The 22,691-nt window shown below is 43.7% G+C and overlaps 1 protein-coding gene and 1 long non-coding RNA gene across 5 annotated transcripts; one reads left to right on the forward strand and one right to left on the reverse strand.

Moving 5' to 3' along the window:
• Nucleotides 1-554: 554 nt before the first annotated feature.
• Nucleotides 555-15,422, forward strand: PABPN1 (poly(A) binding protein nuclear 1). Of its 4 annotated transcripts, XM_053224288.1 has the most exons (8): nt 555-986; nt 8,966-9,058; nt 11,468-11,582; nt 12,286-12,353; nt 12,670-12,776; nt 13,242-13,329; nt 13,418-13,569; nt 14,509-15,422. In XM_053224288.1, the coding sequence occupies exons 1-8, from the start codon at nt 555-557 to the stop codon at nt 14,546-14,548; spliced, it is 1,095 nt and encodes a 364-aa protein (XP_053080263.1). In that variant the 3' UTR covers nt 14,549-15,422. The 4 variants fall into 4 exon arrangements, with proteins under 4 accessions (XP_053080263.1, XP_014942139.1, XP_026921226.1 ...); XM_027065425.2 differs by lacking the exons at nt 555-986; nt 8,966-9,058 and adding an exon at nt 10,604-11,110; XM_027065426.2 differs by lacking the exons at nt 555-986; nt 8,966-9,058 and adding an exon at nt 11,225-11,322.
• LOC113601254 (uncharacterized) lies at nt 981-10,535 on the reverse strand. The gene is made up of 3 exons (XR_003422391.2): nt 8,909-10,535; nt 4,926-5,060; nt 981-1,198 (listed from the first exon to the last, which is right to left on the reverse strand). It is a non-coding gene; the product is annotated as an uncharacterized LOC113601254 (long non-coding RNA).
• Nucleotides 15,423-22,691: the final 7,269 nt, after the last annotated feature.

A 22,691-nucleotide genomic window follows, 5' to 3' on the forward strand; every position in this document is an offset into this window, starting at 1 on the left:
GGGCTCCACGCAGGCCAGGAGGATGAAAGGCCCCAGCTGGGGGCTCCTTGCCACCAGCGCTGGGTCCTAAAAGCTGCCATCCAGGCTGGGTGAGTGTCCCCTTCCTTCTCTGTCCCTGGCAGCCCTTTGCTTCTCCCACCTTTTCCTTCAGCTCCTGTCTCCTCCCCCATCTTGTGCCTCTGCCAGCATCTTCACATCTTCCCTCTGGGGAGGTACTAAGACCCTAAGCTAAAATGGTGTGTATTGTGGAAAGGGGGTTTGTAGGGGGGTTATAGAGTTGGTGTTTTTTTATTATGGAAAGAATCTAAAGTATTTTAAAAATAAAATTTATTTGTTTTACATTTAATTTAACACATTACAAATTAATGGTCAGCCCCTCATGCTCTGGCCTCTCACCTTGACTTAATTCCCACATTCTTGCCCCTCCCTGCTCAGTGGTCTCTGAGCATTTCCTCCCACCTCTCACTGGGTTGGCTAAGCCTGAAGTGCCCCTTCTGGCTCTCTGACCATATATTCATGCCAGTCTTTCATCCTTGACTCTTACAGCTGCCCGGATGGCGACCCCAGCCTCAGCCCCAGACACACGGGCTCTAGTGGCAGACTTTGTAGGCTATAAGCTGAGGCAGAAGGGTTATGTTTGTGGAGCAGGCCCTGGGGAGGGCCCAGCAGCTGACCCACTGCACCAAGCCATGCGTGCAGCTGGAGATGAGTTTGAGACCCGCTTCCGGCGCACCTTCTCTGATTTGGCAGCCCAGTTGCATGTGACCCCTGGGTCAGCCCAGCAACGCTTCACCCAGGTCTCTGATGAACTCTTCCAAGGGGGCCCCAACTGGGGCCGCCTTGTGGCCTTCTTTGTCTTTGGAGCCGCACTGTGTGCTGAGAGTGTCAACAAGGAGATGGAGCCACTTGTGGGACAAGTGCAAGAGTGGATGGTGGCCTACCTGGAGACACGGCTGGCCGACTGGATTCACAGCAGTGGGGGCTGGGTAAGAAGCTTCTCAATTGCTGCTCTGCACACCCCTCTGCAAAGATGGTCTCCAGAGGGAAGACAGGGGTTCTGGCTGGAGGCTGGGGTCTGAGTCTCCCTATTTGGGTGGAATCAGATGCTCTCACCATGGGTGTCACGCACTCCAGGGCTGCCATGCAGTCATCACTGGATGGGCTCATGGTCCAAAGCAGAGGACAGAATACACAGTGCCTGCAGGGAAATGGCATCCAGCCATCAGGAGCTTTTTACACCAGACTATGTGGCATGGGTTGGGGGGGTGTCAGAGGGTCAGGAAAGCCTTGGCAAAGGATGCCAGTTCTGAGCAAAATGTTTGGCCAGGGAAAGGCTGGGATTCACTTGAGGCAGAAAGGGCAAATGAGCCAGGCGCTCATGGGGGATGATCGGGGCTTGCAGCCAGTAGAGCTTTGGCTGGAGAGGAGCTGGGTATGGGGTAGTGCTTGTAGTGGATGGAACTGGAACTCTTCCTCTCCTCTTTCCTCCACTCTTTCCTCTCCTGATATCCCTTTCTCCTTTCTCTCCTACTTCCCTTCTCTCCCACAGGCGGAGTTCACAGCTCTATACGGGGACGGGGCCCTGGAGGAGGCGCGGCGTCTGCGGGAGGGGAACTGGGCCTCAGTGAGGACAGTGCTGACAGGGGCCGTGGCACTGGGGGCCCTGGTAACTGTAGGGGCCTTTTTTGCTAGCAAGTGAGAAAGTCCAGGGCCAGGTGGGGCTAGGTGTAGTTGGGGGACAAGAGAGCAGGAACAGAACAAGAGAAATGCCCTTGGAAGAAGTGGGTGAATGGATGGGTATGGAATGGGGATGGGAAGGGGCAGGGTACTGTGGGAAGGAGCTGTGTGTGCCAGGCAGGCAGTCGGAAGGATGAGCTGGAGACATTAGGGGATGTGTTTGGAAAGCAAGCAGGCCAGGAGATGGAGGCATTCCAGGGTTGGGAGGAGGTGGGAGAGATCATGCCTATAGGTATAGGCACACAAAACTATAACTAGAGCTTATTTTGTAGCCCTAAAGAAGGAGGATTTGCATAAGGGGTTGTGTCTCCATTGGATGAGTGAGATTTGGGGAAAAACACCGAAGGCACATCCCTTTGGAATGGAAGCTTGGAGTTCTCAGGTGATAGGGAGAGGTGGCTGTGATGTTGGGCTGCTTGGACATGTGTATGCATGTGCACGCGTGCTTGTGTGCATGCTAGGCTGCTTGTCTAACATGGTGGTGGCCGTATTCACAGAGAAAACATTCCCTGTTGAAGTGGCAAGAACAAGGGGCAGCTCTCTGCCCCTCCTCCCAACTCCCTTCTCCCCCTCTCTTTGTCCTGATGCCTCAAGGCTATGGGAAAAACACTGTATCCAGAAGAGGGCTTTGGGCACTTTTCCACAGAAAATCATTTGCAGGGCTTTGGAGATAAGTTCTGTAGCTGGCCCTGTTGCTTCACCGTCCCTATTCCTTGTGCATCATGCACTTGCTGCTGCCTCCTGGGCTCTGACAGAAAACAGGGCCGTGGAGCCTGCAGTGGGGGTGGGTGGGGAGCTGGACCTACCTGCCGCCCTCCTCTCCCACTGGGGCACACTGGTGCCTAAAGTGTTCCCTGTCTCTGGGACTTTCTGCACCCAAACTCAAACTCTAAATTGGGACTCTAATTTTCCTTGTGAGTGTGTGGAGGTAAATGCTGATCTAGAGTACAGTCTGGGTCTTGCACTGTGTCTCAGTGAGACTGCTGATGCCTTGAGAGGAACATTCCAGCTCTGAACCCCATAGGTGTGAGGGTGACCTATACTCCGTGACTGGCCTATTCTGTGTAGTGGGCTTTGGTGCTGCTTTATCAAGGGCCAGATATATGGGTTCTAGAGTACCTACCATGACCTAGAAGCATTTATATTTTCTTTGAAGCCACGCTGTTTGCATGGGTGTTACTTGTCTGTACCTCTGAGTCTGAGGACGTTAGAGCTCATAGTCCTCTAGAACAGATTCCACTTATAGCTTTTTCTTTTGAGAAAGAAATGATTTCACTCCAGATGCATGCCCTGAGCCAGACCTCACTGCTGCACTTCCCAAGGTGCTAAAATTGCTGCTCTCCAATGCTGACTTCAGACACAGTGCTCTAGAACCCTGCCCTTGATCCTGAGCACTGATCAGCTTAGCTAGACCATGGTTGACTCTTCTTGGGATTTTCATTTGGTCCCAAAATGTGGCAACATAGTTGTACTCACAAGAATGTGGGACCAAAATTGGCCTCAGGTGTTTAGCCCAGACTTTTGCTTTTGAGAGAGGGCTGCACTTTTTAATGGTATTTATAGGGGAGGCAGAAGACTGCATGTGCCACTTGGTCCATCGTGAGTATGCTGATACCAGAAACTCAGAGCTGGTCTGTGGCAGGCAGTTGGGGTGGGGTGGGGGGTCTCTGACTTGCTCAGGACAAACTAGACCAGTGGTTTTCAGGCTGCTTGGCAGAGCCCTGAGGTTTCCTAGGGGTTGCCTCAGGAGGCCTTGGGGAGGTGAAGGGAGGGGGTGCTGAGCAGGCTGGGCTACTTGTCCTTAAACAGAATAGCTCCCCTTGTAGCTGTCTTACATATCGGGGTTCAGGGTAAGATTTTATTTGCATTAAGGGGTTTGCTGCTGAAAAAAAAAGTTGGAAAACCACTGACTAGACCATCAGCTCCAAATTGGAGCCTGTGCTCCCCCAGGTTTGGGGCAGACTCCAGCCTCCCCTCTACCACAAGACCACCTATCCCTGTTAACTCTCCTGGGGACCTTTAGCAAACAGGAGCAGCAGGGACCGTGGTCAGGTAACTGAAATGCCCTGCTCTGAGGCCTTCACACCTTGGTAGAAGGAGAAGTTGTTTTCTGAAAGGGTAAAGGGCTTGGATTCCCAGAAGCATAGCTTGAATGGGACCGTAGTGGGCAGTTTTGATCTGTCCTGTCCTTGAGGGGCAATGGAAACCCCAGAGACTCTTCTGTCAGGGAAAACTAGAGACTCTTCTAGAGCCATATAGTTCCTTGGGATTAGCTCTTGGCCAGGAAGGCTGAGTATGGCTCCCAATTTTTAAATCTATTTCATTTTTTAAAAAATAAGGGAAATAAATCTAATTGCCATTTTTCAGAGATTAAATAGGTAGAGAGGGTGTTTCTTGCTCTCCAGAGTTCAAAGGGACATATAGGGATTTTGCTTAGGCCAAGGAAGGAGCAGAAGTAGGGCAACTAGGTCCTGCGATTATTAATCCTACTCCCCACTTATTCTAGGGTATATACTATTTTACTTTTTTAAATCATAAAATTGCGAGAGAACAGATTTGGTTAGTTTAGAAGAAAAGAAAAAGCTCTATAAATATAAATATATATTCCTGTATTTTTATTTAATAATTTATAAATATCAAGTTCATTTGACTTTTATTTTTGTGTAATATGTAATGGTCGTATTAAAAAAAAATAAAGCCCAGAAGTTTAATGAGAAGGACTGAGCAGGGTTTGTGACTTCTACACTCTATAGCCTGGTGTCAGGACATTTCTTGATCTAATCATCTCTTCATGACCTTGTTAATGGCAAGAATTAGAGTAACAAGGACTTGGGAAAGTGTTGAGACCATAAAGAAAAGAAAATCAGAGTTGTTCCCCATCTCCTAACCCCTGCCAAATGCCCAAAGCCAAGAGCTCCATCTATGTCAACCCAAATCTTTTTTTAATTTTATTTATTTAAAAACAGGCTTTTTAAAGTTTATTTTTGCGAGAGAAAGACAGAGTGCTAGTGGGGGAGGAGCAGAGAGAGGAGAAGAGAGAGAGACGCAGAATCTGAAGCAGGTTCCAAGTTCTAACTGACTGAGCCACCCAGGTGCCCCTATGCCAACCCAAATCTTAAGAGGGTGGGTATATACAGTACTTTGGGATGGCTATAAACCAGAAACAAACCAAAACAAGGAAAACTTACCCCAAATCTTTGTGTGATGGTGACCAAGTCCTCACTTGTGGTTCGGCCTCTAATGACAATGAGCATTTCTCCCCAGTACTCACTTCACTTCTGATATTCATTAACATAACATTTCATGTTATGAAGTGATAAATGCTATAAAGAAAAATAATTCATTAGCATGGAATTAGGAAAGTGTAACTATAAATTTCAATGTTAAATAGAATAGTCAGGGAAAACCCTCATTTCTAAGGTGACTTTTGAGGAAAGTCATGAAAAATGAAATTGGAAAAATATTTTTATTGATACGGAAAGATGTTTCTATCTTGGTAAAAAAGAAAATAGAAAACAATATATACAGTATGATCCCATTTTGCTAAAATAAATATGTAAATATGTGTGTGTGTACATGCCTCTGTATGTATTTATGTACTGAAAATTTCAGGAAGGATATATGCCAAAATATCATTAGTGATCATCTGTGGGTGTTGGATTTTACTGGTGTTTTATTTTGTTCTTTTTACTGTCAGTATTTTCTGATTTTTTTTTTTTATAAAGAACACATATTTCTGGTACAGCATATTAAAATAAGTTTAAGTTTTTAAAAAGTTAACGAAGCAGAATAGAAAATAAGCAGCCCAAAGGAGGTTCTTTCTCATTTAAGTGCACACCTCACTTCCCTGCAAGGACAGACCTAAGGAATTAAGGTAGGCGAGGCTAGACTTTGCATTAGAAAATAATTGAGAGTTGGCTCCACGATAGAGGTAAGTCTATGATAAAGGTTTCAAGGTTCTGTATCAGCACTGTCCAACAGAAATATAACGCAAGCCATACATGTAGTTTTACATTTTCTAGTAGTCTCAGTAAAACAAAAAGGAACAAGGGCGCCTGGGTGGCTCAGTCAGTTGAGCGGCCGACTTCGGCTCAGGTCACGATCTCGCGGTCCGTGAATTCGAGCCCCCTTCGGGCTCTGTGCTGACAGCTCAGAGCCTGGAGCCTGTTTCGGACTCTGTGTCTCCCTCTCTCTGACCCTCCCCCGTTCATGCTCTGTCTCTCCCTGTCTCAAAAATAAATAAACGTTAAAAAAAATTAAAACAAAAAAAAACCCAAAAAGGAACAGTTATAAAACTAATTTTCACAATGTTTTACTTAGTCCAGTGTAAAAATTATTATAGTTTCAACCTATAATTAATATTAAGTAATTATTAATTTATTTTACAGTCTTTTGTTCATACAGAGTCTTGCAATTCCGTGTATATTTGATACTTTCAGTACATCTCCAGTCAGACTACTCATGTTCCAAGTGCTCAAACCATTTGTGACTAATAGGTACCATATTAAATAACGTAGTTCTAGATTATAGAGAATTATTGCAGCATGCAAAAAAAGCAAGAGTTACAAGGAATGAAACTACCAAAAAGCCAAGTATTTATGTTGTTTAGTGAGAAAACTTTTCCCTTTTGTACAGAACTGGAGTTGCCCTCATCCCTTTTTAGTGATTTAATTCTTTTTTTTTTTTTTTAAGTTTATTTGAGAGAGAGAGAGAGAAAGAGAACGCACACATGGTGCATGGGAGGGGCAGAGAGAGACGGAGAGAGAGAATCCTAAGCAGGCTCCGCACCGTCACCATGGTGCCCGATGCGGGTTTTACACTCACAAACCATGAGATCCTCTGACCTGAGCTGAAAACAAGAGACAGACACTTAACCGACTGAGCTACCCAGGCACCCCTAATTCTCCTTTTTTTCCACTATCCATTCACTTCTATTAGCACATTTTTCCTTCTTCTGGCACACAGCATCAATGAGTTTCCATTTTCCCAAAATTCCATGGCCCTCTATTGAGAGGTTACTAATGAAGGAAAATTATACTCATAATGGGTAGATTTCACATCATTGCATAATAATTTTTTACAAATTCATTCTTAGAAACTTATCTCTTTGATGTTCTCTATGCATCAACAACAGGTAAGATATTAAAATTATTACGGAAGATCATTAATTCAGTTACCATTTATTGAATACAGAGTGATGGGCAATGAGAATACAAATATACTTACAATGATGTCCCTGCCTTTTACAGTTTACAGTCTAATAGGGAAGTATCTTACTTTACAAGTCACCATTCAAATATCTTTTTAAATGTGTTTGTAAAAGTAATCATGCTTATTAATTTGGGAGTTGGAAGGTTTTTTAATTTTAAACAAAAATAATATATGATATTGTGGAAAAAAATCATAGAACATAGAAAATTATGAGTCAGTTATAATCCTACTACTCAGAAATTACTACTATTAATATTTTGGCGTATTTCTTTCCCATCTTCTGTCCGTGCTTATATTTTATGATCATACTGTATATACAATTTTCTATACTATAATTCTGCTTACCATTATATTGTAGTTTTTCCTTGTTACTAAAAATGTTTTGAAGGCATAATGACCATATAAAATTACATCTATGTGTATTATAATAATTTTCCTGAGTATGTCACTTGGACATTCAAGTTACTTACATTTTTTTCACTCTGATGAATGTCTTTATTCTCAAATGTTTATCCAGTTTTTAGATTATTTCTTTAGAGCAGATCATAAGAAATACAATTACTGGTTTAAGAATCTCAACATTTTGAAAGCTTTTAGTACATATTACCAAAGGAAACATCGAACTGATTCTTGCTCCTTTTTTTCCCCTGAAGTCCAAGTTATTTTTTCAGTCCAAATTATTTTTTTATTTTAATTTTCTTAAATGTTTATTTATTTTTGAGAGAGAGAGAGAGAGAGAGAGAGAGAGAATGAGCGTGGAGAGGCAGAGAGAGTGAGAGACACAGAATCCAAAGCAGGGTCCAGGCTCTGAACTGGCAGCACAGAGCCCAACACGGGGCTCAAACTCACAAACTGCAAGATAATGACCTGAGCCGAAGTTGGAAGCTTAACGGACTGAGCCACCCAGGTGCCCCAGTCCAAATTATTTTTTCAAAAAATAAGACATCATAATGATACTTTAATCATACTTTATATACAATTTTATATTTACTTCTTTGGCCTAACATAATACTTTTGCATGTTATTACACACTATGTGTAAACCTTTTAATAGGTGCATAATAATCTTTGGATATAATAACAACTTGCCTAAACATTTGTCTATTGTGGGAATTTAGTCTTTTTCCGAATTTCAACATCATACATAATGTAATTTTTGTGTATTAAAGCAGACCTTGTAACAATTTTGATCTAAGTTTCGAAAGTTGGCTCTGAATTCCCTGCTCATTTTTTTCTTTTTTTAAAAAATTAAAAAAAAATTTTTTTTATGTTTATTTATTTTTGAGAAACAGTGAGACAAAGCGTGAGCGGGGGAGGGGCAGAGAGAGGAGACAGAATTTGAAGCAGGCTCCAGGCTCTGAGCAAGCGGTCAGCACAGAGCCTCATGTGGAGCTTGAACCCACAAACTGTGAGATCATGACCTGAGCAGAAGTCGGACGCTCAACCGACTGGGCCACTCAGGCACCTCCAAAATTTTTTAAAATGTTTATTTATTTTTGAGAGAGAGAAAAAGAGCGAGAGATAAGCAGGGGAAGGGCAGAGAGAGGGAGACACAGAATCTGAAGCAGGCTCCAGGCTCTGAGCTATCAGCACAGAGCCTGACACAGGGCTCTAACTCCTGAATGGGGAGGTCATGACCTGAGCTGATCAGATGTCCCACCACTTTTTACCACCTACTCACTGCTAATTAGTTCCATGACTTGGGTGTTACTTCACTCTTTCTTCATGCCTAAAACAAGTTATAGTTTTGGAAATATTTGCTTCATAGAGTTGTTGTTAAGGATTCAATGAGATATAATAAGGAATCTAGGATTGTAACTATTACAAAATCAAGTGCTCAACAAAATTAGGATTTGAAGCATTATTTAAAAAAATCACATTTCCCTTGATTTGCCTGATTAGCTTAAATCAGGCACCAATAAAACATCAACATCTTGATTAGGTTAAGATTAGTAGAAAACCTTTTTCTTCCAGCGACTTCACAATCTTTTAGGGTTTGTCTTCGGTGCTCACGTTAGTTCTCCCAGACCACTGGAGCTGCGATGGCTGCTGAAGTAATTTTCAGTGAAATTTTAAGAACTATGACTGCTCAGAATTCCCCTGTTCCTGAGGTAAGGATTTTTGAGAAGTGAGGGTGAGGGGAAGAATGGGGTATATTGAAAAGCTTTTGACTTTTTGGTTTGATCTCCTCTTGTCCAAATCCCTGCCCCAGCCATACACATCCTATTGGGGTTGTCTGATTTAACTAATTTGAATGGCCTCATTTGAATCCGGCTGTCAAACCGTAGCTTGGTCTGGCCACAAATAACCCTTTTGCAAACTTAACACCGTCATTCCTTACTTTTTAAAAAATGCGTAGTAACACTGCTACAATAGGGCAACCCTGCTTTCCAGGACTAGGTCTCATTGGTTATCTCAGAGTACAAACGTGTGTTGGGAACCTGCGAGGAGGAATTCCTCTGCGGACTGAAGGAAGGTTTGGGGGCTGGGAAAGCGTTGAAAAATGAGGGTGGCACCCAGATCCCCAATAAATGCAAACATTTATTGGACATCTATTAGGTACAAAGCATACTGCCCCACAGTGGGGTTGCAAATATAAGTAGGATCCAGCCACTCATTCCCAAACTCACAATGCAGGACAAAATGAGCGCACATTGGGAGTAGGCCTGCTTGTCATGGGAAAGGAGAGGGTAGTGAAAGGTTCTTCAGTAGAGGTGATGCTGGGGCTTGCAGTGTACATGGGTACACTGCGTGTAGAGGTACAGACCTGTGTGCAGGTACACCCCCCTGGAACGAGAAGAGTGGAAATAACATTTGCGAAGTAGGCTGGTCCTGAGATCTCTTAAGGCCACGGTAAAGTTTTATTTTTACCGGGCCAGCAAAAGGGAGCCGGCTCTAAGTAGCGGCGAGGCTTGGAAAGATGACTGGAAGCTGAGAGACCTATTAGGGAGCTGTAGCAAACAGTCCAAGAAAAAGGCTAAAACTGGGGTATGAACAGGGGTTTGTAAAGTATGCCTGTCCAAGGAAGACAGATTAGACAGGGCTAGTAGCTCTGGAGTGAGGATTCCTCCCAGCTTTTTGGTTTGGGAGAATTGGTTGGTGGATGTTGGTACCAATAACCTGGATGGGAAAAGTAGGCTTACTGGAGAGCGCCATTCAGAACCTCCATTTCCAGCAATATCCCATCTACTGGTTCTTTCCTGGTCAGCAAACCAGATTCCAGAAACCGCCTCAATGTTTCCGGCCTCTGCCTTCCAACAGCTCTCTAGTTGGCAACCAGTAGTGTCAAAATGGCGGCCTCCCTAAGGACTAGTCATGTGACCTCGGGTTTCCCTTGATGGAAGCCTGGCCGTCCGTTGCGGGGCAAGGTTCACCTGTCACGAAACGGGTGTTAGCCCTTCAAATCCCGCGAGCCAATCGGCATCTGAGACGGCCGGTGCGGCAAGGCGATCGGAAGACTGGTTCTTTCCCCTCACCCAGCCAGCAGCCAATCCCCGAACGTCATATACTTCGCGGATCCGCCTGGAGGCGGGGCGGGAAGCAGGAATGTCGTCACAGCTCTGGCGGTATTGTTACCTAAGGACTTGAGTGGAGGTGGGACATATGTTGATTGACAGACCAATTCCCCTACCGGGATTTGAGAATTTGGTGCAATATCCCGCCTTAAGGGTGGGATCTTATTTGATTGTCAAGTAATATTCCCCAATGGAGTCCTAGCTGGTGGTGACGGGCAGGCCTCTAGACTAATGAATCCTCGGCGTGCCCGGCGCAGTTCTCCAATCGCCGGGCGGCGGGCCCCAGTCTGAGCGGCGATGGCGGCGGCGGCGGCGGCGGCAGCAGCAGCGGGGGCTGCGGGCGGTCGGGGCTCCGGGCCGGGGCGGCGGCGCCATCTTGTGCCCGGGGCCGGTGGGGAGGCCGGGGAGGGGGCCCCGGGGGGCGCAGGGGACTACGGGAACGGCCTGGAGTCTGAGGAACTGGAGCCTGAGGAGCTGCTGCTGGAGCCCGAGCCGGAGCCCGAGCCCGAAGAGGAGCCGCCCCGGCCCCGCGCCCCCCCGGGAGCTCCGGGCCCTGGGCCTGGCTCGGGAGCCCCCGGCAGCCAGGAGGAGGAGGAGGAGCCGGGACTGGTCGAGGGTGACCCGGGGGACGGCGCCATTGAGGACCCGGTGAGGGAAGGAGGGCGAACGAGCAGGGCCGTCCGTGTCACGGGAGGCCCAGAGCTTGGGCGAGCGGGAGGCAGGCGGGAGGCAGGCGGGGGGTGGGGGTGGGCGGGGAATAACGTGGCTGGGGCAGGGCCGGGGACGGATCCTCGACCGCCAGAAGGGGCCTAGCCGGGTTGATTCGGGCGTTATGGGTGCTTAGTGTTGTTTTAGAGAAGGTAGCTTGCTTTTCTTTTCGTCGTGACCCGCGTGTGGGGCGAGGGAAATGGCCGAGCATGAGGCCGCGCTCGGACGGAGAGCTGGGCGCAGCCCTTGCGTTGGTTCCTGTTAAGCTCTTCTCCATACCCTCTCCACTCATTGTAGGAGCTGGAAGCGATCAAAGCTCGAGTCAGGGAGATGGAGGAAGAAGCCGAGAAGCTAAAGGAGCTACAGAACGAGGTAGAGAAACAGATGAATATGAGTCCACCTCCAGGCAATGGTGAGTAACTGGCGGTTGCACGCGGAACCCGGGTCCTCGGAAGGGTTATGCGAACACGGGTTGTATGGGATTAGATGCTCGGGACTTTGAGGCTGCTTGTCTGAGCAATTACTGGGCAGGTGCTGTGGTCATTGTCCATTGTGTGTTCCTCTGACCTTAGTGAGGCAAAAACCTGTTTTGATGATGGTAATCTTGTGCCTTTCTTTGTCCTTTTTACATGTGTGTTGCTCTTTGTTCTTTATTCTACCTCTACTCTTTGTGGAGGTTTCCAATTGGCATTTGACCTTCAAGGCTCATGGTTCTTTTAGTTTGAGACCTTTTAAGAGTCCTAAGAAATTGCTCCACTACGGGGGCTTTCCCTTTAATCCAGAAATGTTGAGTTTGGGTTCCCTTGATTTTGTTCACTTTTCAAATGATTTCACTCAAAGTTATTCAATAAACAGGGACTTGGTTTGGGGGAAGGAGGGAATTCCTGTACTGTTCTCTCTGGTTTTTAGGACTGTGTTAATCTGTTGCTGATTTGTCAGATGTTCACTGAGTACCTATTGTGTGTTAGATGGTGTTCTTGATAATGGGTACAGCAGGGAACAGAGCAGACCTAAATCTTTGCCTTCACTGTAGCACTGGTGGTGGGAGGGGTACACTTATTGGTCAAATAGAAAACTAGCTTTGTTTTCCCCTCCGATTTCTTTTTTCTTCAAAGCTGGCCCAGTGATCATGTCCATTGAAGAGAAGATGGAGGCTGATGCCCGTTCCATTTATGTTGGCAATGTATGTATTAGGGCCCTGATTGGTGTTGGGGGAAGCTCTTGTTTTGGGAGTTGCTTAGTAGGAGTATTGAAAGGAACATCTCAAGGATAGGTGGTGGATTTGGGGAATATTGGGAGGGTTTGGAGGAGGTAAAAGGTACTGGTGATCAGCAGAGGCTTTAGGGTTGGGAAGAGAAAAGGATTAATTTCTTAAAGAATCAGATTTGACGTGCCTTGGTGTATATGGTGGCCCAGCCCAGAGGCTCGGCAGAGATACCTGTTGAGATGGGAGCTTGTTTGCCCAGTACCTGTGAAACATAACCCCTTTATCCCTACAGGTGGACTATGGTGCAACAGCAGAAGAGCTGGAAGCACACTTTCATGGCTGTGGTTCAGTCAACCGTGTTACCATACTTTGTGACAAATTTAGTGGCCATCCTAAAGGGTAAGTAGGGAAGTAAGTTGAGGTTATTTTAATCACATTTTAAAAGTAGACAAAATGTTTTATATTGAACAGTGAGTTAACTTGCTGTTAAAGTAAGTGGTGTTCATCTTACGAGGAATTAATGTTGATATATATCAGGGGTTGCACGTAAATGCTTTCAGAGGCCTTTAGATAAAGATGAAGGTTAGTGTGGGTGTATTCGTGGGCTAGAAGAGAGAGGGACAGCTTCTGCTTAGCCCTAACTGGTTCTGCTATATGGAAATCCAGGCCCTGTGGATACTGTTTTATAATTTTCCAAGAGTAGCTAGAAATTTGGATTGAAATCTTGCATTTAAGAATTTTTTGAAAAGTAATAAAAAATGTGGATGTGTTATTGCTTGAGTAAAGCATGCCTAAAAATTGGATTTGACACGTAAGCTGCTTTTTTAAACTTCAGATAGATAAAATGACTATTATTCTTTTCAGGTTTGCATATATAGAGTTCTCAGACAAAGAGTCAGTGAGGACTTCCTTGGCCTTAGATGAGTCCCTATTTAGAGGAAGACAAATCAAGGTAAGCCCCATGCCCATTGCTGTTCTGGTTCTGTGTAAACTCTCCAGGCTTATTTTGAGGCTTTTTGTTGTACATCCGTCGCTGTCAGGTGATCCCAAAACGAACCAACAGACCAGGCATCAGCACGACAGACCGGGGTTTCCCACGAGCCCGATACCGTGCCCGGACCACCAACTACAACAGTTCCCGCTCTCGATTCTACAGTGGTTTTAACAGCAGGCCCCGGGGTCGCGTCTACAGGTCAGGATAGATGGGCTGCTCCTCTCCCCCCGCCTCCCATGAGCCCTGTATGTTTCCTTCTCTCCTGATCTGAGGAATCTCCCTCACTTACCCTCCCCTTGGTCTCCAGGGACTTGGTCTCCTGCCTGTGCAGGGTGAGGAAGGTAGTTGCAGGCCAGGCCAGGAGGCCAGTCTCATCATCGTTTTCTGGAGCAAGAGTTGGTGATAAGGGCTGGATCTCTCCACTTTGTTCTGAGAGATGGTTCTTCCCCCAGCCTTTTTTCCCTTGAGAGTTGGTGGCAGTGAAGGTGTTTACAAAACAGGCCAGGAAGAATGGCCTCAGAGTAGTGAAGGCACTGCTTGGACATTTGCTACTTTTCCCAGAGTTAAGGAGGAGTTGAAGATTGAACCTCCCTTGGAAGAATACCAGAGGCTAGTTGATCCTTTTCAACAGCCATGTGGGAGGATAATGAGATACTTACTCTTTAACTGAGCCAGTGTTTTACAAGGTTAACTTTTTCTCTGGGCCTAGTGTGATGCCCATGTTGTTGCTTTATTATCATCTCTCTGCCTTTAAATAGACAGGATAAGCATATAGACCTTGGCTTTTCATAAGATTTACTTATCTACTCCCAGGAATTAGGGAGGATCTGATGGTGAAGGCCTGGGGTTTAGAGCTGTGGAGAACTGACTGAAAAGTGGATAAACAATAAGCCCGTTTTCTTGCCCCTATTATTTCAGATATGCTTTTTTGCCAATGGCAAGGTGTTCTGTTAAATTGTCCCCTCCCATTTGCCAGGTGTGTCACTATTTCTGGGATAATGGGGTCAGTTTTAGGATACTTGGAAACTTCTTTCCCCCCATTCCCTGCACTATAACTGGGGCAAGGGCCCATGGGGAGGGGCTTGTGCTGACTCTTAAGTGATTATGTTAACACCTAACTCTCCTTCTTTCTTCCAGGGGCCGGGCTAGAGCGACATCATGGTATTCCCCTTACTAAAAAAAGTGTGTATTAGGAGGAGAGAGAGGAAAAAAAGAGGAAAGAAGGAAAAAAAAAAAAGAATTAAAAAAAAAAAAAAGAAAAACAGAAGATGACCTTGATGGAAAAAAAAATATTTTTTAAAAAAAGATATACTGTGGAAAGGGGGGAGAATCCCATAACTAACTGCTGAGGAGGGACCTGCTTTGGGGAGTAGGGGAAGGCCCAGGGAGTGGGGCAGGGGGCTGCTCATTCACTCTGGGGATTCGCCATGGACACGTCTCAACTGCGCAAGCTGCTCCCCTTGTTTCCCTGTCCCACTTCACCACCTTGGGGGCTGCTCAAGGGTAGGTGGGCATGGGTGGTAGGAGGGGTTTTTTTACCCAGGGCTCTGGAAGGACACCAAACTGTTCTGCTTGTTACCTTCCCTCCATCTTCTCCCTAACTTTCACAGTCCCCTCCTGCCTGCTCCTGTCCTGCCAGGTCTACCACCCATCCCACCCCTCTTTTCCGGCTCCCTGCCCCTCCAGATTGCCTGGTGATCTATTTTGTTTCCTTTTGTGTTTCTTTTTCTGTTTTGAGTGTCTTTCTTTGCAGGTTTCTGTAGCCGGAAGATCTCCGTTCCGCTCCCAGCGGCTCCAGTGTAAATTCCCCTACCCCTTGGGGAAATGCACTACCTTGTTTTGGGGGGTTTTGGGGCGTTTTTTTGTTTTTCAGTTTTTTGTTTTGTTTTGTTTTCCTTTGCCTTTTTTTCCCTTTTATTTGGAGGGAATGGGAGGAAGTGGGAACAGGGAGGTGGGAGGTGGATTTTCTTTATTTTTTTAGCTCATTTCCAGGGGGTGGGAGTTTTTTTTTTAATATGTGTCATGAATAAAGTTGTTTTTGAAAATAAAAATTGTTTGGCCTTTTGGGTGTAAGGGTTATTTATCTATTTTCCTATTTTCTCTTAGATCCCAGATGGCTGTTAATTCTCCTTTGTGGAAGTGCTGGTGTTGTGGAGGGGAAGTTCTCATTTACGAATTAAGGAGTAGGAGTTAAAATTACAACTAACAGGAACATTGTGTATTTAGTTGAGGATGATGAGTTTTCTGGGTAGCATGTAGCCCTGATTGGCATTTGAGGTAAATCAAATGAGCCTGGGAATGTAAAAGAACGGCCAGAAGAGAGTAATCTGATGGCACTTCAGTGTGTACTCCTGAGTAAATTTAACATGCAAGTGAATTATCCACACCAGCAGCACTAGATTCTTAGGGGTATCTGGGTAGCTTTTCTTGTCTTTACCCCAAAGTCAGCTCAAAAAATGAGGGAAAAAGTAGTTAACTAACAAAGACCATGGCAATATCTTTTCTAGCCATGAAGTGACCACTTACTCTGTTCAGCTAACTCATTTTGAATCATTCCATTAATTAGGACTTAACTAACTGGCTTTTACTGATTTAATATCCTTAAGTTTAGTAGTTGGTCACATTAACACCAAATTTCTCTATTTTGTATTATGTCAAATCGGTATCCAGATTCCTTGGGTACTACTACATTGTGTTCCTGCCCCTCTGGCCCTGCTCAAGTCTTCTCCATTACTTAGAGGATTTCTAAATTTAAACCTTTATATATTCTGTTGCACCATTAACCTCTGTTCCCAGAATATTTTGTGATTGCCTCTGACCTAGGTATTCTCTTCAGTAATCTTAGGTTAAAGAAATGAGTGTCCTATATATCTCTGAGCCTTAACCCACTTCTCCAATGGCTTTGTATTCTGAATTCTCAGGTCAGTATTGACCACTTAAGTATTTGCTCATTTATTGTACTGTTCCTGTTGTGTCATTTGTTAAGCATTCTGCAGCGGGGGGGATATCTGTCTGCTCTAACAACATTCAGCTAGAATAGTGTGGAGATTGCTGCAGAGGCTGATTAGTAGGAGTCTGGTAGTGATGGTTTCAATATTTGCTAGAATGTGAGAGGTCTGAAGTAGCTTGATGATGTTAATGTTGGGAAGGTCTCTATCCACCAGGGGGCGTTAAGTGGCTATCTGCAAACCCCTTCCAAATTGCTGGATCTTGGACAGGCGATTGTCATTTTTTGGACCCTTCTTTGTTTTTAATTTTATATGTCCAGTCAGTTCTGCATATCCTGCCCATTCTTTCTATGCTATTTTAATTGCTTGAGCAACTCCCCATCTTAAAGTGGGCTCCTGGTAGATGTCTGACTCCACAAACTTAATGTTGCCAGAAACGCCCCTGTTCTACCACCAGTCATTGTAAACGCAGATGTGGAATGAAGTCCTTTCCCAATTTAATTCTGATTAGATTTCCCTGTCACATCTTGTTCTACATGTGATGCCCTGTGCATTGCAGTTAATTTTATTATATTTCATTTATTGCTCATGCTGTGCCCATTCCATCTGCTCTTTCAGAATCGTAATGTGTAAAGCCAGGCACTACAGCCAGAAACCTTTCTTCGTTCCCTAGTCATTATGAATCACTCCTGCACTCAGGGCAAATTGCTTCTATCTCTGTTTAGTACTTCATAGCTTTATAATTAAAACAATTACATCCCTGTTTCCCCACTAGACTGCAAACTCCTTGAGGGTGTGGATTGTGCCTTTGTATAACTTAGGTGCTCAGAAGGTGTTAATTCACCTTGGGGGTTCCCTTTATCTTGGACCTGCTAGTTCTTATCCTCACAAGCATCAGATTTCTTTCCTTACTTGGTCTTTTCATTTTTCCTGCATCATCCTCAGTGATTTTAGAGGAAGTAGCATGAAAGGAAAGTTGCTTTCCTTGGGAAAGATTGCTTGTTTTTTGGTCAGTCACTCCTGATGAGCTCCCTCTTATCTGAGGGATTGGAATGAACCTAGTCTCACAGAGCTCTTTCAGACGGGATTTGCCCAACCTGACATCAGCAATAAAGAAAAGTGGTTGCTGTTTTTTTCCGATAACAGCCTTCCTTTTATGTATGGTTGAAATGAGTGGCCTTTCTTAAATCAAGACCTGATTTTAAAACATCTTTCAATTCTGCTAATCTCAAATGCCTTTTTCCCTTTCTTTATGCTTGTGGTAATCATTGATTCAACAAACATTTACTGAGTACCCAGCAAGTGCTGTTCTAGGTGCTAGCATTTGTTAAAGAGAAATCATTTAGTAAGAGAACTTTAATTTTATTCGCTGTAGAAAAGTGTCAGTTTGCCATACCTCTGGCATATCCCACTGAAAAGCTATATGGGTTTTGTTGTTAGATATAATTCACATACCATAAAGAATTACCTTTTAAGTGTACGATTCAATGGTATTTAGTGCAATATATATTAACCATCATCACTACCTAATTTTATTAACTATTTTCATAACCCCCCAAAGAACCCTATACCCATTAGCAAGCCCCCCTAATTTTCCCTCCCTCTAGCCCCTAGCAACTATTAATTTCTGTCTCTATGACTTTACCTGTTCTGGATATTTCATATAAATAGAATCATACAATATGTGGCATTTTGTGTCTGGCTTCCTTCACTTAGCATAGTGTTTTCAAGATTCATGTTGTAGCATGTATCAGCACTTCATTCCTTTTCATAGCTGAATAATAATTCCTTGTATGGATTGGCCACATTTTGACTATCCATGAGTTGATGGACATTTGCATTATTTCCTTTTTTTTTCTTTTTTTTACTATTAGGAACAGTGCTGCTACAAGCTACATGTTTTTTTGTGAGCATACATTTTCGTTTCTCTTAAATACATACCTAGGAGTGGAGTTGCTAGATTATAAAGTAACTAACTATGTTTAACCTTTTGAGGAACTACAGGGCTGTTCAAAAGCAGCTGCATCATTTTACATTTCTGCCAGCAGTGTATGAGGGTCAGTTTCTCCAGATTCTCACCTAACTTGTTACTGTCCATCTTTTTTATTATAGCCATCTTAGTGGGTATAAAGTGGTATCTCATGTTTTTTATTTGCATTTCTCTAATGACTAATGATGTTGAGCATCTTTTCATGTGCTTCCTGGCCATTTGTATATCTTCTTTAAAGAAAAATGCTCAAATTATTTGCCCACTTTTTAATTGGCTTGTCTGTCTTTTTATTATGAATTGTAAGAGTTCTTTATATATTCTGAGTATTAGACCTTTATCATATATTTGATTTGCAAATATTTTCTCCCATTTTGTTGGGTTTTGTTTTGTTTTTTTCCACTTGATAATATCCTTTGAAACAGAAAGGTCCTGGAGATTTATGCCTGTGTTTTCTCCTAAGAGTTTTATAGTTTAACTCTTACATTTAGGTCTTTGATCCATTTTAAATGAACTTTTGTGTATGGTGTGAGGGAGGGGCCACTTCATCTTCTGCATGCAGATGATGCATTTGTCTCAGCACCATTTGTTTAAAAAGCTACTCTTTCCCCCATTGAATGGTGTTGGTACCCTTGTTGAAAATGAATTAACCAAGAATGTGCAGGCTTATTTCTAGAGTCTGAAATCTATTCCATTGATCTATATGGATGTCCTATGCCATTACTACACTGTGTTCATTACTGTACCTTTGTAATAAGTTCTAGAAGTGGGAAGTATGAGACCTCCAATTTTGTTCTTTTTCAAGATTGTTTAGCTACTCTGGGTCTTTTACATTTCATATGAATTTCAGAATCAGCCTGTCAGTTTCTGCAAAAAAGAAAGCCAGAATGTTCATAGTGATTACATTGAATCTGTAGAACAATTTGGGGAGGATTGCCATTGTAACAATACTAAGTCTTCCAAACTATGAACACAGTATGTCTATTTATTTAAGTCTTTGATTTCTTTTAACAATGTTTTGTAGTTTCCAGTGTATAAGTCTTAGACTTCTTTTATTACATTTATTCTTAAGTATTGTTTTTTGCTATATTAAATGGAACTTTCTGCATTTTGCTTTCAGAATGTTCATTGCTATTGTATAGAAATACAATTGATTTTGTACATTGATCTTGTACAAGTTTAACTAAGTTTAGTAGCCTTACTGAACTTGTTTGTTTAGTTCTAACAGGTGTGTTTGTGTATTTCTTAGGATTCTCTATATACAAGATCATGTCATCTGCAAATATAGAGTTTTACATTGTCCTTTACATTCCAGATGTCTTGTTTTTCATTTTCTTGCCTCATTTCCCTAGCCAGAACCTCCAGTACAATGTTGAATAGAAGTGGTGAGAGCAGACATCCTTGTCTTGCTCCTGATCTTCGGGAAAAGCTTTCAGTCAGTCATGATAAATAAGGTGTTAGCTGTGGGTTTTTCATAGATTACTTTTATATCATGGATGTTTAAACACTTGACTCCACACCATCCATGTTCTGTTATACCTCTGGACTTGGCACTGTTTCAGTCCAAATATCCAAGAAGCTTTCCTTGACTGTCTCCAAAAGAGCAGATCCTTCCTCCTCAGAGCCAATGAAGCGCTTTTACATCTCCACATTTTCCACGTAGGATTGTAATGATTTGTCTCACAGTCTTCAGAGCCCTTGCAGGGAAGGACCATGCTCCCTCCCCCAGAGCTGAGGCAGCACCAAACAGTGGGTAATCAGCAAAAAATGGTTATGTGTTGGCCAGGCTAGGTTGACTGAATGAGAGGAATGAGAGTGGCCTTCATGTCACTTAATGTAACTTAAGCTTAGAAATGTACCCTGTATATACTTTTAATTTTCCTCTGAATAACCCATTATGGCTCGTAGTTGCGAATCCAATGAAAACGTTTCTACAGTGTTTCATGTTCGTGAAAGTAGTCACTTCCTTATTTTCCTAAAAACGATCTCCAAGTTCCTGGGTTGTCTTCTAAACTGACTACAGGAGAATTAATATTTTCGTGGTGTTTAGAAATATTTTCTATCTGGTGTACAGGAAGAAGGTTGCAGGCTCTCAGTTCTCAAAATCTGGCTACTCTACTTACTTAAGAGTCACATAACCTTGAATAAGTTACCTTTTCAAACCTCAGTCTCCCCATTTGTAAAACCCTAAACCATGAGAACTGTTTCTCATGGGGTTATTGATCAGGCAGGGTCCAGTGAGATTATGTGGTTGGTGAATTTTAGAGCAAGATGCCAGTTGTGTTAGTTATACATGCTGACCCTTTTCACCTAGATTATGAATTTCTTAGGGGTGAAGGACTATGTTTTCCCCTGTGCTTCACTGATACTTCTTGAATGCTTTCATTTTCGTTGTCTCTACCTTTTTGGTTGGAGTCCGAGAATCTGGTTCTCTTTCAACTACGCTCCTACAGGAGTTGCTCTAACTTACTGAGTGTTTTTTACTTTTTTTCCCCTGCCCTTCTTCCAGCAGTGTACAAAGACTGGATTTGCTGGAATGCCCCGTTGATACCATTCCTCACAATATGTACCGGACGATGTCATTAGTGTACGAATAACTCCTTGTACTTCCAAAAAGTACAGAACTTTCTTACCTACCGTCAGGTTGGTTTTCACCGAATCGCTGGAGACAGTAGTATGATCTCTCATTTATCATTGGGGCTACCCAGAACTAAAAAGTGAACATTGGAATCAGTTACATTGTTCACAGACATTGTTCTACAGAATGTGGGGTACACAGTACATAACTGTGAAGGAACTAGTGGAGTTGAAAGAGCAGCCAGAAGGCCGGGTTTTGAGTCCTGGCTCTGCCATCTAATGGCAGATCCTTCCATTTCTCTCATTTCCATGTCCTCAGTAGTTAAATAGGATAAAAATAACAAAACCAATTTCAGAGGGCTGTGAAGATTAAATGAGAAGGGTTCTTACGAGTTCTCCACTAATGCAATTAGTATGGAGACCCCAGCAGCATGGCTTAGTTCACAGAGCTTTGGGCCTTAGATTTGGATTGGCAGAGAGGAAGGAGATAGGACCCTGGGTGCTGCAGGAATCTGTGGAGAACAGGTCTCCCTTCTCTGGAAGAGACTGGCCTCAACACTTCAGTTTCCCCAAGAATCTTTTCCAGGACTGCCTCACCCATTTCCTACCTCCAGGCCTTTGCTGTCCCTATATCCTTTGGGTCGAAAGCACTGTACTTTTCTCCTAAGCCTTTGCGTGAGGGTTTCCTGACTCTGAGTGAAGTCTCACCTGCTTCAGGATGCAGCTGTTTAGTGCCCCAAACCACTGGTCTCTCTCCTCATTACTATTCCTAGTATTAGATGGATCTTAAGGTCCCTGAAGGATGGCCTATGCCCTAAATATCCAGGATGGTAACTGGTTCGTAAGTTGGGCACAGGAAACATTTGCTGAAAGAATGAACAAACAATAACTTTTTCAATGTCTATCATGTGTCAGGCTTTTGTGTTTTTAAATTGAGAAAGAGTTCTTGCCCTCAAGGAGCTTACCATCTAGTGGTAAATCAGTTTAAGAGACATATATAAATACATTATCTTGTTTAATCTCCCAGCAACCCTTGAAGGAAGCTGGATGTTAAGAGATTTGCCCAAAGTGGTCAAGCCAGGCCAGGGCTAGTCTGAGAGGCAGGTCCTGGCACTGATGTGGAAGACCTAGTCACCTACTGCCAACTCCTGGGGTGCCTTGAGACTCCTCGCTTCCAAGGGTAATGCCTAAAGATTGGAAGGGGTTAGAAAGGTGGCCATAGTGTGCATCAGTGAAGAGCTCCAGCTCCAGGATCTAATTATGTCCCAGCTCTGTCACTCATTAGCTTTGTAACCTTGAGCAGGTTACTGAGTCTCTCTGAGCATCAGTTTTCTTATCTGTAAAAGAAGAAGAATACTATAGTGGGCATCCATTGTTTTTACCTGCGCAACATCCTGTCCTACTTCTGCTAACAACACACGGTTGCTGCCTTCTGTCTCCCCAGTTGTCAGTAATATGGATGGGGGTGCAGCCATGTTAACTCAAGTTAGCCAGTCATTTGCTCTCTGGAAATGACTCTTAAGTGGAATGACCCAAAGATGGAACCCCAGTGGAGGTCATTCATCCAGATGAAGTCATACTTCCCAGACTAGGGAGCCTGTCTGGTTCCTGACCTTTCATGACTAGTTCCGCCTCTTCTGTGAGCTCCCTACTACAACCTGCCCCACCAAATCCCTCTAATAAATTCCCATTTTCGTTTAAGTTTATTATGGTCAGTTTTCATTGCTTGCAACAACAACAAAAACTTTTAATTGACCCAACACCTACCTTGCAGTGTTGGAAGGGACTAAATGATTAAGTGAAGTTTG

Source organism: Acinonyx jubatus, chromosome B3 (genome assembly GCF_027475565.1).
Source record: "Acinonyx jubatus isolate Ajub_Pintada_27869175 chromosome B3, VMU_Ajub_asm_v1.0, whole genome shotgun sequence".
In the NCBI taxonomy this organism is placed as follows: Eukaryota; Metazoa; Chordata; class Mammalia; order Carnivora; family Felidae; genus Acinonyx; species Acinonyx jubatus.

Excerpts from the sequence above, each read along its gene's own strand:
- PABPN1 (XM_053224288.1), top strand. The coding sequence starts at position 555 with ATGGCGACCCCAGCCTCAGCCCCAGACACACGGGCTCTAGTGGCAGAC. Across the intron at positions 11,583-12,285 it reads GAGTCCACCTCCAGGCAATG|CTGGCCCAGTGATCATGTCC; the intron begins GTGAGTAACTGG and ends TTTTCTTCAAAG. Across the intron at positions 13,570-14,508 it reads CCCCGGGGTCGCGTCTACAG|GGGCCGGGCTAGAGCGACAT; the intron begins GTCAGGATAGAT and ends TCTTTCTTCCAG.